The sequence below is a fragment of the Phaenicophaeus curvirostris genome, chromosome 6 (assembly GCF_032191515.1).
Source record: "Phaenicophaeus curvirostris isolate KB17595 chromosome 6, BPBGC_Pcur_1.0, whole genome shotgun sequence".
Classification (NCBI taxonomy): Eukaryota; Metazoa; Chordata; class Aves; order Cuculiformes; family Cuculidae; genus Phaenicophaeus; species Phaenicophaeus curvirostris.
This window is the reverse complement of record NC_091397.1, coordinates 3,198,075-3,213,909: the sequence shown is the minus strand read 5'-3', so window position 1 is coordinate 3,213,909 and position 15,835 is coordinate 3,198,075. Positions and strand designations below refer to the sequence as shown.

The 15,835-nt window shown below is 46.8% G+C and overlaps 1 protein-coding gene across 1 annotated transcript; it reads right to left on the bottom strand.

The window, feature by feature from the left end:
- Positions 1–1,350: 1,350 nt before the first annotated feature.
- On the bottom strand, positions 1,351–11,577 carry KLHL40 (kelch like family member 40). The gene is made up of 6 exons (XM_069859168.1): positions 10,223–11,577; positions 7,008–7,168; positions 5,152–5,259; positions 4,029–4,214; positions 3,380–3,526; positions 1,351–2,594 (listed from the first exon to the last, which is right to left on the bottom strand). The coding sequence occupies exons 1-6, from the start codon at positions 11,366–11,368 to the stop codon at positions 2,483–2,485; spliced, it is 1,860 nt and encodes a 619-aa protein (XP_069715269.1). The 5' UTR covers positions 11,369–11,577; the 3' UTR covers positions 1,351–2,482.
- Positions 11,578–15,835: the final 4,258 nt, after the last annotated feature.

The window sequence follows — 15,835 nt, the reverse complement described above, 5'->3', positions numbered from 1 at the left end:
ACCAGTCTTAATTGCTGCTTCCCAAGCCATTGTCAAGGAACCACAGCATAACAACTCATGGCCTTCAAAGAGTCCAGATTTACCCCAGGAGAGCCAAACCCCACAGTAGTTGGGGTTCAACCCTCTCTTATGACCAAGATTCAACAGCTTTCCATTCTGCATCTGGCAAGAAGAGCTGAAACAATGGTGTTGGTGTCCTTTCCCAGGCGGAAGGTGGTAAATGATTGCACTGCAATAAATTGCTTTTAAGAAATGAGTGTTCTACGTATGGAGTATTCTTTTTTCTTCATTTTCCTTTCTCTTTTCTTCTACAAGCTATTCTAAATTTGGTAGATTCATCTTCAATTAGCTTGGGAGTCATCGATGGGAGTTTCTGCAAAGCTGGGTAGAATGTGATTTTTTTTTTCCAGTATATTTTTCACACATTTAATTGTTTCAAAGGGTTTTGTTGCCTTTTTTTTTTTTTAAGCTATTTTGTGCCACCCAGTCACCTTGGATTTGTTTTTCTTGTGAAAATGTTTCATTACTGTTCTGATGGTTTTGTCCTCTAAGGAGATTATTCTGTAACTTTTTAAATCCTTAAAATGAAACCAGGACAAGACTCTGGTTCCTTTATTCATGCCAAATTTTCTTTCCATCCAAACATATTTTAGTTTCTCCATGACTGCGTTTTGAACTAGGCGATCATCCAGATATGATTTTTGATCTCATAATTTTCATGCCACTTTGTGGATATTATTTCACAAGGTTTGCATTTGTTCTTTTTTGTTACTAATTATCATCCTTGTTGATGGTATCATAGAATGATCATGAAATCATAGAATGCTTTGGGTTGGAAGGGACCTTAAACATCATTCGATTCCAGACTGCTGCCAGGGCAGACACACGTCCCACTGAATCAGGTTGCTAAAAAAACCCATCCAAGCTGGTCTTGAACACCTCTATGGATGGGGCAGCCACGACTTCTCTGAGAAACTTGTGCCAGGGCCTCACCACCCTCACAGGAAAACATTTCCTCCTAATGTCTAATCTAAATGTTCCCTTTTTCAGCTTAAACCCACTGCTCCTCATGCTATTCCTGCACTCCCTGATCAAGAGCCCCTCCCCAGCTTTCTTGTGAGCCCCCTTTAAGGCTCACAGCTTCCTTCTAGTCCTAGGTAGTTCCTAGTCCTCATATCTCTGGAGAACAGCTAGAACAGCACCCAAACAGGGGAAAATAAGAAGAATAAAAGCTTGGCCTGTTCATGGGGACAGTTTCCTTTGTGTGTTCATTGCAGCTTTTGCTTGATTGTTGTGTTTGGTTGCTGGGGACATTCAGTTACAGCTCTATCAACATGCAGACAGAGAGGATTTCTTTTGAAATAGCCTATTAATTTATTTTTAAATAAACCACTTGTCACATGGTGTGGGCATCAGGAGATTTTTGCTCTAGCAGATCTTTGTCCTGCTGCCAGTACAATTGTGTTTCTATCAAAACATCATTATGGATAAACTTAAAAAAAATACATTTTTGCACAGTAGGAAGCTCTCTTTGAGCCAAATACATCTGAGATCTCTATGTACTTAGTAAACTAGAATAGTCTTTAAAAAAAAGATCAGAACATTAAAAATAAGAGAAACAGCATAAATATAAAACCTTTCCCTGAAAAACAGCCCTTGTCCCACCCTAGGTGAGGATGTTGTGATCTGTGATTGATGAGGAGGAGCCCAAAAGAGCAGAGGTGATTGCCCATTGTCTCTTTTCTCCCTGTCCTACCCTACTACTCGCTCGACTCTTCCCTTCCCACAAACCTTAGTTCCTGGCCTCCCTTCAGTCCAAAGTCAAAGTGGAGGCGAAGAACCAAGACTAATTCCTTTTCACTGCGATTTCCAAAACATTTCTGCTGCCCACAGTCACATGCTCTTTTCTTTGAACCGTCTCATTCCGACAACCGTCATCACTTGAGAAATCACGGAAGTCCCCCCAGGCCTCTCCTGTACCACAACTTCAACCCTTCCTTTTCCCCTCCAAGGTGGACTCTAGTACCATGCTCACAGCTACCTTTGGTGGGGAAATACTTTATAGACCATATTCCCTGGAGAATGCCAGTTTAGTCCCTTGGAACCCACTTTATGCCTCCAGTCTTGGTTGGGGAGGTGCAACAGCAGTTGAGAAGACAGGGAAAAAGACGAAGGAAGAAGTGGAATGAGAGTGTGATCTTTTTTTCCTGTCTACTGAGACTAGAACAACTCATTGCTCCATGCTTCCTGGTCTACACCAGCTCCAGTTCCCTTTTCTCGATATCTTGTGAGCATCTTCAAGTTCCCACAGGGCTTCAAGATAATTTTTCTACTTTCCCATTTGATCAGGTAAAAAGGTACCAATCACAGATGCAATGTCCTACACAGCATCCAAATCTCTGTGCTGATAAGCACATCCTCACCTCCTCCCACCTCTCATTGCCCCAGAACCCCATGGAAAAACTAAATACATCATGCCTCGCTACATCTTCGTCAGGCGCAAAACATTGAGGCGCACAGGAAGGAAAGTGGCACCGGAGGCATATTGGATCTCCCGGAGGACTCCTTCCCACTTCTTCTGCTCTTCATCATACCTGGGGAGAGAGAGGCAGGCAGTTTTAGTGAGGAAAGTGTCTCCTCTCCCTTGCTCCAGCTGCTCTCCATAGCGATAGGAGCCTGATACATGGTGTGATGTCCCACAGATATCATTTGGCCACAGGTCATGAAGTGGGACCTTCATGATATCTTTCAGCCCTGGGGTGCTCTGGTTTGCAGAGCCAGGGTGGGGACCATGGATTTATCAGCGTGTGATCTCACAGGGGAGAATCTAGTTTTCCACTAGGAAGCTGGTGGCACCAAGATCGAACACCCGTGGTGACAGCCCACAGGTGCCTGCTGAGGGTGCTCTAGAGCCATGGATGTGATGGGCAGGAGGAGCTAACACTGTATTAGCAGCCCTCAGAAAGTGCTTTCTGCCCACTGCTCTGCTCCCACCTAAGACAATCTGATTTCCAGCCTCAGTACTGGCTTTTTCCAGGGCGAGCGTGCATTGCGCAAACACCGCTTCACGCCGAAGGGAGGGTCTGGAACCTGCTCCAGGCAAAATGTGAATGCAACAAAGCTAAAGGAAGAGGTTTTCCTGCTATATTGCTGTATGAGTCTGTGAGAGATCACTGAATCACCTAATGTGCCCTCTAGCACAGCACAGGGCAAACTTCTCACCCAGAGAACCTGCGCTGAGCTTTCAGCTTTGTGCTGGGGTGACAACTTCCACCTCACACTGAAGGCATCCAGAAAGATAGGAACTACTTGTTCCCTCAGTGGTTCTCACTAACATCTCTCCCATGCTCCTTTGGACAACCCCAGGGAAGATTTTCACCTCCAAACGTCGTTCAGCTCCGTTGGCACCAGCTCTTTGGACTCCGTCTCCACCGTGGCGAAGCCTCCGAGCAGGTAGAGCACCCCAGCCAAGCTCACCAGGCTGACCGAGCTTCGCTCCTGCGGGAACTCAGTGAAAGTGTCCCACCTGCCACATCAAGATTGGGGACATGTTAACACACCCTGCCTAACCCCACGCCAAGCTTGACCTCAAATCAAGACTCAACAAATGCATTAGCTACTGACAAATTAACTTGTGAAGGTCTACGTGGGATGGGATCACGTATTGTCTACGTCTGTTTCATCATCATAGTTCAACTTCATTTTGCGTTGAGTTAGATGAGCTATGAAGCACACCTGGCATGGGCAAGCAGGTGCTGGTGGTGGGATTGAAACTGCAAGGCCCACCCAAAATCAGAGTGTTGCATTGAGTGAAACTACCAAGATGAAGTTATAGCCCTGCAAGGAACCCATGGGCTGCAGCATTTAATGAAACTGCTTGGAAGGTGAGCCTGAGATGATCTAGAAGCCAACTGCAGTGGCAAATTCCAAACTGGTTAGAAATTCCAGAATGGTTAGAAATTTCTTAGCGTACACCTACAGCTTGCTTTTTGTGTAACTACACCCCAAAGGTGTGCCCAGGTACGTACTTGTTGGTGGCAATGTCGTACACTTCCACTGAGTTGGTCAAGCCGGAGTCAATCACACCAGCAGCCACGTAGATTTTGTCCTTGTGCACAGTGGCTCCGAACAGGGACCGAGCAGTTTTCATGGGAGCCAGCTCCTTCCATTCAAACTTGGATGGGTCGTAGACACACATCTTCTTCAGGCACTTTCTAGAGAAAGGTGGGAGAGAGAAGGAGCCCAAGGATGCCCATGCCTGCAGACATCATTTGTGTGTATAACATCTCCTCTCCTGCTGTGCCTGCTTCAGATGGGACTCCTAAAGGCGTGCCATTGTGCCCACGCAGCTGGATACAGGTTTGTGTAGCTAACAACCTCTCAGAACCTCACACACAGCCATCAGACAGTTTTTCAGTGCTGCTGATTGAACTTGATGCTGTGGAATATCATCAGTAACGCCCCTGCTCCCCAGGACAGCAGCGTGAGGTGCATGAATGTATGCACGCTCACACTTTTCAGACCATAATCCTTTCAGAGCAGGACCTGTCTTTGCTGGATTATGGCTTGTTTGCTCTGTAAACAGCCACACTTCTGACTTTCAGAGAAATTGCTGCAATGGTCCCTGAGGGAGTTTTTTTTTCTGCTGAGCCCATCTCCTGCAGGAGGACAGGATGGGGGTCAGTTTTGATGAAGCTTTTCACCCCTGTTGCAAATACCCACCTGGATTTGGCTACTAGGACCACAAACTGCTCAATGTGAAGACCCTCAATGTGAAGGGGGGGTTCTTGGTCTTCAGCGCCCCCGACTCCATTCTGTGTGGTATTCATTTATTGTGAATCAAGAACATGGTATATTCCCTCTTCTGTAAGGATGGTGCCATCTCCCTAATGTCCCTATAGGACTCCTAATGGCTTGGACGGGGCTGCGGTCACATAGGTGAGCTGAGAGGGAAGGACCGTTGGACTGACAGCTGGTCTGGATGATCCTAGAGGTCTTTTCCAACCTTGATGATTCTATGATTCACATCGGACACCCTATTCAATCCTCCTTAAGCCGTAGCATCCAGGCTGGGGAGGTACTAACTCGTGCTCTGCACTCCCACTAATTTTGGGGGATGAATCCCTCTATTTCTTTTGCTGTTTGACTTACTTGTCGCTTCCTTTGCCACCAATGACGTAGACAAGGTCCTTGTGCGACACCACTGCGTGGCCGTAGACTGCGTAGGGAAGGGGATCAGCTTCACCCCACTTGAAGGACCTGGATCAGGGGAAGATGGGAAGTGAAAGGATTTTTGCTTGCTGAGTGAGGCCCAGAGTACCTGGCACTTTCCAGACCTAGAGCTGAGCACAGATCCTAACAAACAGAAAACACAATCTCAAAAAAAAATAGGAGATTTCCAATGAGATAGTGCTTATCCAGTAAGTTCTGTGATCCTAAAAAAAAAGGAAGGAACAAAATATAGAGGATGTTTATGCAAATGCTCATTCTTATCTGCAGCATCCTCTACTTTGGGGCTTTATGCATACATATCCCCCTCTTCTTGCAGGTCCTCACATCCTTTACAAATGTTACTGGCTAGACACAGGTGGGACAGAGATTTCTGCATTACGTAAAAAACTAAAACCAGTGTGACTTAGGGGTGCAAGATCATGAGGAGAGATTTCAGTTTTGGCCACCACCTTCCACTTTGAGGTGCAGTGGTTGGCCAACACACATAAAGGACCCAGGGTGGCTGTATGTCCGCATTATTCCCATGTGGGTCGTCCCTGCCCATGGCAGGGGGGTTGGAACTAGATGATATTTAAGGTCCCTTCCAACCCTAACTATTCTATAATTCTATGAATCCAAGAATCTATGATTCTATGCAGAAGAGGGCTGTGTTGAAGGCTCTGAGCTAGTTCTGGGGCAGCTGAGCAGAGGATGTAGCTGTAACTATTGGAACTCCCAAACTGGTACACAAAGAAGGTTGACCATTTCCTCCAGAGATGTCTGCTCATGTCTATGTAGTTTAAACTCATCCACAGTTTTCATACATGTAGATTGTAGCCCCCAAGACCTCCGCTTTATTTTACCTAAGAACTGAGATGTCTGGGCTCTGAGGGCTTTCTAATTGTTCAACCACTCTGGGCAAATACTTGATCCCACAGACCAGCAGTTTGTCCTCTCCAGGTTTATTACAGTTGAAGTCTTGACCTAAATCATACTAGAAATACAGGACATGCTGATGACAACTCTACCAGCTTTAAACTGGTATTCAGAGCACCCCCTGAGCGTTTAGTGGGGGCAGGTACATCTTTTCCCAGAGTCTACGGGGGCACATAAATGTCCCATACTGTGGGAATGAAACTGGTGTCAAATCTCTGCCTGTAAAGCAGACTTTGAAGCACACACATCTAAATATAGAGCAAGCAAAGGCTTGTTAACGCTACTGCTCTGCCTCTCTAAGGTAGAGAGAAGCAGTTTTTGGCTGTTTCTGCTTCCTTTGAGCAGAACCGGATGGTGCCTTTTGATAAAGCTCATGATGTAACATGGGTCAGAGCCCCTTGTGCAAAAATGGTTGTATACTAAGCCTGATATCTCTGAGTAGGCCATTCAGTGCTGCAACTGAATACTTTCAAAATGAACTTTCCTGTCCAAAGCCATAGTGAAAGTCACCAAACCTCCAAACTGATGGGCGAGAGCAGGAGGAAGAATTCCCCTTGCTCCTCTGTACAGGTCCTGTGTGAGCATCTGCTGAGTGTGGTCCCTGATAACATAATATCCCCATTACGACTTCCACCTCCTGGAGGTTCAATTACAATAAGCAGAGCAGCTGGAGAGAGGGAGCTCAGAGCCCCAGGGCACAGCTTGAGACAATCCCAGTGGTGCCAGCATCGAGATATGGAGTTTGAGCCCTATCTCCAAAACCTTTTGGTCCCTGCAGCACTGGGGTCATTGTACACCACACCTGCTTTGCCTTCTCCTGTCAACCACCTCCCACCCCAAAGTCGCACGTGGACACTTACAGCCGGTCATAGCACAGGACCGAATCCAAGGTCTTTTCTCCCTCTTTCAGTTCTTTCCCTCCGACCACAAAAATGGAGTTTTCTGCTTCTCCCAGGCCAAAGAGGCAGCGAGGGGAGGGCAGGGGGGGCATCCCCAGCCAGTCTGCGTCCAGATGGTCGTACTGAAAGGGAACAGATGGCCATTAGCGTGTGCTCGCCCCGTCCATTTGCTTAGCACAGAAATCAGGGCCCAGAGGCTAAGGGCAAACTCCATTCCTACGTGTATCTTGGTCACCCCAGTAGGCACTTTCTGCAGTGTTGGTCTCTGCCTGTGCTTTACCATCTGGTGCAGGACAGGGGATCTTAGTGCAAATCCAGGTCATATATCCTATGGCATATGTTTTTTGACAGGTATAAGAGCTGAGATGCACCAGCAGGAACGTGTTCTGCTCTCTGCACCAAAGCCTTGACTCGGAACAAGGTTGGCCATCTGCAGATGAGAGTCCCATCCTGGACTTAGAACAGATAATTCCTGGGCCTGCAGCACCTGAAGAACTTCCATCACAGAAATTTTGCCTGAACCTCTTCAGCTGTAGCACACACCCCGATGTTTCATCTTGATGTTTTCCATCTCTGCCAGGTAACAACGTGGTATTGACAATGTTGGCTATGCAGCTCACTCCCAAGACCCTTCTTCTCCCATCAATTATTCTGCTTTCTGGCAAATTATCAGTTGCCATGTCCCTCCTCTGCTTCTCAAGATACTGATGCTATCCCGTTCCACCTAAGCGTGTGTGAAGTTCATGAGATGAAACATGCATGTCTATCTGCACAAAGCCTATTTACGCAGTTTCTGTCTACCCAGTACAGTCTGACACAACTGAGGTCGTGCTGCAAAACTTAGAGCAATTTTTGCTGACCAGAGTGTGCCAGACGCATCTGATTGATAGATGGGGAAATCGATCCATGCAGCTCTACTAGATCAGATGGCCAAATTCTTGCAGATCCTTGGACATCAAGGCTTTGCCATGTTTCCCACCAGAAAGAAAAAAAAAAAGATGTGCAATGTTAGGAGTCTGGGGAGTCTCCGGGCACTGTGGCTTTATGGGAACTATAAACCAGGGCAATAAAAAATTTTATGTAGCTTGGTAGCAGAGCAGAGACTTTGTGGGTTAAGCCTGGAGTGATGTCTTGCAGCCAATTTGATGGGACTCTGCAAGATGAAGCTGTGACGCATCATTGCCTGAAGGACTGTTTGCTGTGGGCTCAGGCCAAAGAGCTTCAGCTTGCTGGGCTGCCTCCAAAGACTCAGCCCCAGCTGAGTGCCTGTGGTTATTGTCTCTTTGTAAGCTGTGGTCCACATATGTCTAATTTATAGTGCAAACCTCAGCAGCACAGTCACCAGTATAGTTCCTGCTTCTTAATGGATTCAACTCTGTCTTCAAATTATAGATTTTAGACGTGACATATACCGGATAACCCTTTTCCATCTGAAATGTCAATGGAATCATTTTGTTCCTGACAAAATTTGCAAGGCCTCTGGGATTTATCAGCATTTTTTTTGTATTTTAGTGGTTGCCCTTAAGTTTAAACTACCCCTGACCTAACTCTGCTGGCTTCAGCAGGGGGAATGTGAAATCAGGGAGGCCAGAAAGAGAGTCAGAAGGTGTAAGATGCTGACATGATGATTCAAGGGTCTGTCATGCAGCTTCCTGTCTATATCTCTGTGAAATTTCAGCTGAAAGAAATGCTCAGAAGTTTCTCTCACTCGTACAGAAACAGTGAGCTAAGTAATGGCACCGATGACAATAAATTATACCTTTACTAACTGATGGCATCTTCCAGCCCTGGGGCTTGTCTGCACCTCCCATGCATGAACACCACAGCAAGCTGAGAAGGGACCACTGTCCCCTTCTTGAGGAGAAAGAGCTAAAAAGGGCCACACGATGGCCAGGGCATTTGCTACTGAGTCAGTGGCAAATTGGGAGCCACATATAGAAATCTTGCTGTTTGCAGCATAGAATCACAGACTAATTTAGGTTGAAGGGACCTCAAAAGTTCTTTCATCCAGCCCTCATGCTCAGGGAGGTGCAGCTCTGGAGTTAGAGCAGGTTGCCAGGGGTTTGTGCAGTCAAATATTAAATGTGTCAAAAGGATGGAGACTTTATGACCTCTCTGGACCTCCATCCTGCTTCCTAGGGCTGCAGCGTCTTCCTGCTGACTTCTCATTTCACAGGCTTTACGTGGGCTGCATAGGCTCCAAAGCCTGACCCTTTCCAGGCGAGAACAAGCACGGTCCTTGCACACACCTGGTGCAGGTGTGCAGACCTACCCATGCAATGAGGCAATGGAGGGAACAAGTCTGTATGTCTCAGCTTGGGAACCATCCTTACTTTATGCTTTCTGCCTGGACATGTTATTGTTTTCTTCCAAAAGATATGTGAGCCATGGCAGAAGAACAAAAAGATTTCTGGGTATGAGAGGAAGGACAGAGGATTTAGTGGATTCCTACAGGGTCAGCAGGAAGGGTAGGTGCCTTGTGCTGTCTACAGGAAAGGTGCTCTTGGGTTACAGCCCAGGCTGGGGCTCAGATTGCCTGTGCACAGCTCCATCTGATCCCAGCATTGGTTAATTCTGAGTTAGAAAAGCCACTTTTCTTGTGGAGGATCCCAAAAGACGTCACACCATGGTTTCCTCCACATATGCTAGAAATGGCCAGAGACTCTGTTATGGACCTGGCATACCCCTGGGGAGGCAGAACAGCACTGGAAATGGGGTACGTATTGGTAGGTAGGGACCTGTGTCCTTGGAGTGTTTTCTCTGTGGTCGTAGCTGTTGGCATCTGTCAGAGTCACCCTTGGGTTTTGCCTGGGGGTTTGTAATCAGCGATCATGAAAGATGCAAACCTGAACCCAGATCTGATGCCCTTAACCTTTCAGTTAGTGTGGTGTATGGTAGCCCAGGCTTGACCAAATACACTGTTCAACATGGTCCACATTCATGGCTTGGATCGTGAACAGTTATTCCTGTTACCTACGCCTTAAAGTCCCTTTCTCAATGACTAGAACCCCATCTGAGTGGAAGGATGTCTAGTAAAACAACTCAGGTATTTCACATTAATTTCAACTTTCCCTTTAACATCAAATGACAATGTAAGTTACTGGCGTCACATGGAAGCTTAAGGCTAGTAATGCTCCAAAGTGGTCAGAGAAACAAAAGAAAGATAAAGCTAGTACCTGTAGGAAGTAGGAACTCATGGGATCCTCATTGCTGTCCTCGTTGTAGTACAGTCCTCCGACAATGAAGATCTGGTTCTCCTTGGTCACCATACTGATGTGGTTCTTTGGGATTTGAGTAGACAGGGAGGCATAATAGCACTCGTTGGCAGTGGGATCATAGGCTACTGCTCCACTGTCACTCACCATGAAAATAAGGTCCTGGAGGAACATCCCAAAGCGCATTGTGTCATTTAAGATCCCTGGGAGAGCCTCTTCCTCTGTATCTTCCTCCTCATCTACTGCCCCATTGACAATATTGTCTTTTGCTTGCTTTTCACTGCCTTTCTTCACTTTCTTCTTCTTCACCACAGTGAATTTGCCTTTTTGGGCATCCTTCACCATCTGCAATTTCTTGAGCAGCTCCGGGTTGGACTTTACCATGGCGTGCTTCTCCACGTGGTCCTTGATGTAGTCGTTGGGCATGAGGCGGAAGCGGATGCTTTCAAAGATGACAGGCAAGGCCTTTTGCCGGCCCTCATGGTCCTTGGTCCCCACCCATTTCATCACTGTTTCGAAGACTGTCTCCTCCTTCTCGATGTTGAGGGAGTCACTGGAGATGATGGCAATAAGCTCATCAGGTGAAAGCTGGTAGAACTCCTCGTCCCGAGAGACCAATGCAAATCTATCACAAATGAAATCTCGAGCTGCCACAGCCAGCCGGGCACAATCCAGCATCAAGCCCAGCCTGAAGATAGCCAAGCAGTTGCTGAGGCAGAGCCGCTTCTGTAAGAAGGACACACACACAGTGAAGATGGAGGGGATCTGGAACATGTTGGCCACGGAGAAGATGTCCTGCACATTCTGCTCTGTGATCTCCAGTTCGGAGGTGTAGATGTAATGGAGGATCTTGCCCATGACATCTGGATCAACATCTTCTAAACTGACCTCCCTCTTCTTGCTCTCTTCCATGTCTGAGAGGAACATTGCTCGAAAATATGGGCTGCAAGCTGCCAGCACAAGCCGATGGCAGGGAAACTCCTTTCCCTTGACTTTTAAGACACAGTCCAGAAACTTATTGTGGTCCAACATGTCTTTGAGTCCATCCTGGAGGAGAGTTTGCTGGTAGAGACGCAGTTCTTCCACTTGATCAAAAGGCAAACCCATGGTGAAGAGTAACCCTTCTTTTTTTCCCCAATTCTTCTTATATATATATATATGTATATATATTTATGATTAGATCTATACCTGAGCCCTTGGTAAAGGATTTTAAAGCAGGGCTTGTGAGTCTCCCTTGCTTCCAGACTGTCAGCACACTGGGAATGTGGAACGCTTGCTGCTCTCGCAGCTGTCTGTGTACTTCAGTTTCCAGCGTAGGGCTTTATATATAGACACAGCGTTACAAAGCTTAAGGAATCCATACTGGAGCATGTGTAAGCCGATCACCCTTTAATATGACACATTGGACAAGGAGGGAGGGAGGGGGACGGGGGAACAGCTGTACTTTCAGCCTCGATGCTTCAGGAAGGAATCTGTCAGCCTGTGAGTCACTGCAGGGAGAGAAGGAGCTTTCGCTGCCGTCCCATGACAGGGGACGGGTGCGACCCATCGGTTCAGCCACCGTGTTTGGGAAAGAGCCTCCTGATGAATCAAGCATCTGAATCTGCCTTCTGGGTCATGAATGGCAGGGCTGGAACCTTCTCCCAACACCACTAAACTGGCTGTTCCAAAACTGTTAAATCTTTTGATGTGCTAAAAATAGACCATGAAGTCAAGGCTGGAAAGATACAATAAGGGAGTGTCTTATGTGGGCTCCATGGCATCCCCAAACCCTTCCAGCTTGCTCCCAGGGCTGCTTTTCTGCTCAGGTTTGTCCTTTATTCTCCTCCAGAGTCAGTTTTCAGAAGTCTGGAAGAGGGTGGAAAATGAAGATAGATCTATTTATTTATATTTCTTTATGGGTTATGAGATCTATGCTGGAAGTTACTTAAAAAGCCTCACTAAAGGAAGAGGCTCAAGGAACCTAGGAGAGTTTTATCTGCTTTATCTACAATACATGCATGAACCTCACTGGCACAGCCTCTAAACACATCGTCATGAATAAATCTGTCTTCTCCACATCTTGGTGACAGAGTTAGGGTCCGAGACTGAATAGAATGAAAAAGAGATCAACAGTGGGCTTCAGCTCACACATTAGGACATCTAAACACAGATGCCTTGTGAGTTGTGGGTCTCCTGCTAAGGTTTATTGAGATTCAACACTCCCATGCTGAAGTCTAGAGCTGCAGCAGGACAACTTCCCTGGCCTTCAGCTCATGGCCCAGAAAAGCAGAGGTTTCCAGCAGATCTTGTGTCCTGCTTGCATTCCCATGGATGTCTAGGAAGCCCCATGGGGCTTCAAACGGCTGGTCCAAGTCCAGCTCTCCCCGTGGATCTCAAGAAGAAGCAAATTTGTCTTGACGAACGTGGATGAGCAGAGTAGCTATAATTATTTATATCTATTGTAAAACTTACACATGAATCTATTTTATTTTATCTCCATTACTATGGGCCCACTGGGCTGGCTGACACTCAGCAGCGGCACAGATTTAATTAACAGTTTAATTAAGTCTATGCAAAGATATTAGCCACTCTTCTTGGTATATTTAAAGCCACACAACCCATTACCCTGGCATGGATTTATTTATAAAAGTGCTTTTTGCCATGATGGTTATTGACATGAGTGGGAAGAGGGAGGGAGCTATACTGGTATGAAGCCCTCTTGTACTGGTGAGGTTCCAGCAGCATCTGGGAAGTACCAGTATAGCAGGGAAATAAACAAAATAATCACAAGCTGGTTTTGGAGCTCACATCATAAGCTATTCTGCTGTGCTGCTCCTCTGCAATGAGATCAGATTATGAACACTGATCTCTGAACTGGGTCGAACTTCAGAAACATTCCTCTGCTCCCAGACATCTAGGGCTGGACAACCCCATTATTCTCTTTCCCTTCAATTTATATTAGGGCTACACTTTTCCAAGTTTAATCCTGCATTTTTGAAATACCAGATGGGATTTTTCCTCCTCTGCCTTTAATCTCCTTTGAGCCCTGGCTTGATTTCTTTTTTTGCTGTGCTACTTAGCGTGTGCTGCCATCCAAGGTTTGCTTCCACATTCCCTGCGTCACGAGGTGCCACTGCTAAAATGTGTCCACAGCCCATCCCTTCCCAGATCGGTGGGTCTGTGGCCTCTCCCATGTTTGTGATCCACCCAGAGAAAAAGCACCGTTCCGATTCCAAACCTGCTCTGGGGGATCATCAGCTTCTGTGCCTTGACACAGCACCTGGACCTGCTCCAGGGCTTGGGGATGCGGCTTTGTCTTTTCCACATCATCATCTCCTTGGTGCACTGTGTCATTTAGGCTCCCTACAGACCTGGGGAGAGACAGGTATCTCTGGGAACTTATTCTCTGCTCCTGAATTAGACACTTGCCTGAGGTAAGATGACTCTGGTGATGTCCATCTGTCCTCACTCACTCTAGAGAGAGTTTAAACCATGAATTGAGACTAAACACGCTTAACCGTTCCCTGCAGTGCCGTCCTCATAGAACCACAGAATGGTTTGAGTTGGAAGGGACCCTCAAGATTATCCAGTTCCAATCCTCCTGCCATAGGGAGGGACACATCCCACTAGATGCTCATGATGGTTTGTAGCAACATTCACATTTGTGATCTCCTGTCTTCTGTTTCCACAATTTTCTGTATCTCAAGCACGGCATATCTTTCTCACTTGTGTGTCTTCCCTCATGTCTGTTTTTCCTGTGTTCACACTGGTTGGTCATTTCCATTTTACAACCTGTTTATGAGCAGTGAAATCAATAGGATTTTGTGGAGGATTTATTCTGAGACTTGCTGGACTGTAGAGCCAAGGCCACATCTGTTTGCTATGGACAACTTCTCTCTGGTGACAGCCATGGAATTTGAGGCAATCATCAATTCTGAGCCCTTTGCAACCATTATCTTTTGTGGATGCTTTGATCACAGTAAACTTGTCCCATTTCTGGCTAGAAAGCTGCCTGGAGGAGAGGGACCTGGGGGTGTTGGTTAACAGCGACTGAACATGAGCCAGCAGGGGCCCAGGTGGCCAAGAAGGCCAATGGCATCTTGGCTTGGATCAGAAACGGCGTGACCAGCAGGTCCAGGGAGGTTATCCTCCCTCTGTACTCGGCACTGGTGAGACCGCTCCTCGAATCCTGTGTTCAGTTCTGGGCCCCTCACCACAAGAAGGATGTTGAGGCTCTGGAGCGAGTCCAGAGAAGAGCAACAAAGCTGGTGAGGGGCTGGAGAACAGGCCTTATGAGGAACGGCTGAGAGAGCTGGGGGTGTTTAGCCTGGGGAAGAGGAGGCTGAGGGGAGGCCTCATTGCTCTCTATAACTACCTGAAAGGAGGTTGTAGAGAGGAGGGTGCTGGCCTCTTCTCCCAAGTGACAGGGGACAGGACAAGAGGGAATGGCCTCAAGCTCTGCCAGGGGAGATTTAGGCTGAACATTAGGAAAAAACATTTCATGGAAAGGACCATTGGACACTGGAACAGGCTGCCCAGGGAGGTGGTTGAGTCACCTTCCTTGGAGGGGTTTGAGGGACAGGTGGACGAGGTGCTCAGGGACATGGTTTAGTGATTGATGGGAGTCGTTGAACTTGATGATCCAGTGGGTCCTTTCCAACCTGGTGATTGTATGATTCTATGATTCTCTGATCTGTCTTTCATTTGCTGGGTCCCATGTGTCACCACTAAGGTAAGTTGGTCTCCAAGGAAGTACCAGCAAAGCTCAGAGGGATTTAGCATCTAAAAGCAGATGAGATGGCACGTGTGGGTGTGCTGAGGGTGAGCAGTGATCATAGTTACTTTTCAGCTATCTTCATGAATTCACAAATGGGTGAATCCACTCTCACCAGGGTGTTCCCCCAAGAGTCTATGTAATAGACAACACAGTGCTGAATAAAGTGGGCTGTTTGGAGACAGCCCTCAGCTAACTGGCCCCAGGTCTAACAGGACTAGTGCTAGTGATTTTTAATGACTAATGGACTAAGTCAGTCATTAAGTGTGTCTGTAAGCGGGCAGCAATCCTTTCCACAACATGGGAGTGGGTGAGAATACATGGTAAGCATCCTAAGGGAATGCAATGTAGCAGGATCACTGCCTCCCCCTCAAAATGTTAGAACAAGAATGATGAATGCAGGAATTACAGCCCTGTCAAGCTGAACAAGGAAGTATTCAGTGTAGGGCTATTAATTTGGATTTGTAGTTGCAATAAATAATCACTTTTCTTGGCTTCTCAGGCAAATTTTACTAATGAGCAGGCAATAACCAGATCAGACAAGATACTTTTCTCCAGGAGAGAGATGAACAGTTGATAAATTCCACTCCACAGAGGCATACAGCGAGGCTGAGGATCTTTTGCACAGAGCTGAACAGTAAGGCATGTTGAGATACCATCACTTGGATGCTCCTTACCTACCAGGATCCCTAGGCTTCTAACAGCAATGACAAACGAGGGGATAACTTCAGGCAAAGGAGGGAAAAGCCCAAGTTCTCCCACCAACAAAAACTCTAACAAATTGCTCACTCAGTTGGTGTCTAAGATTAGCTCCTTCT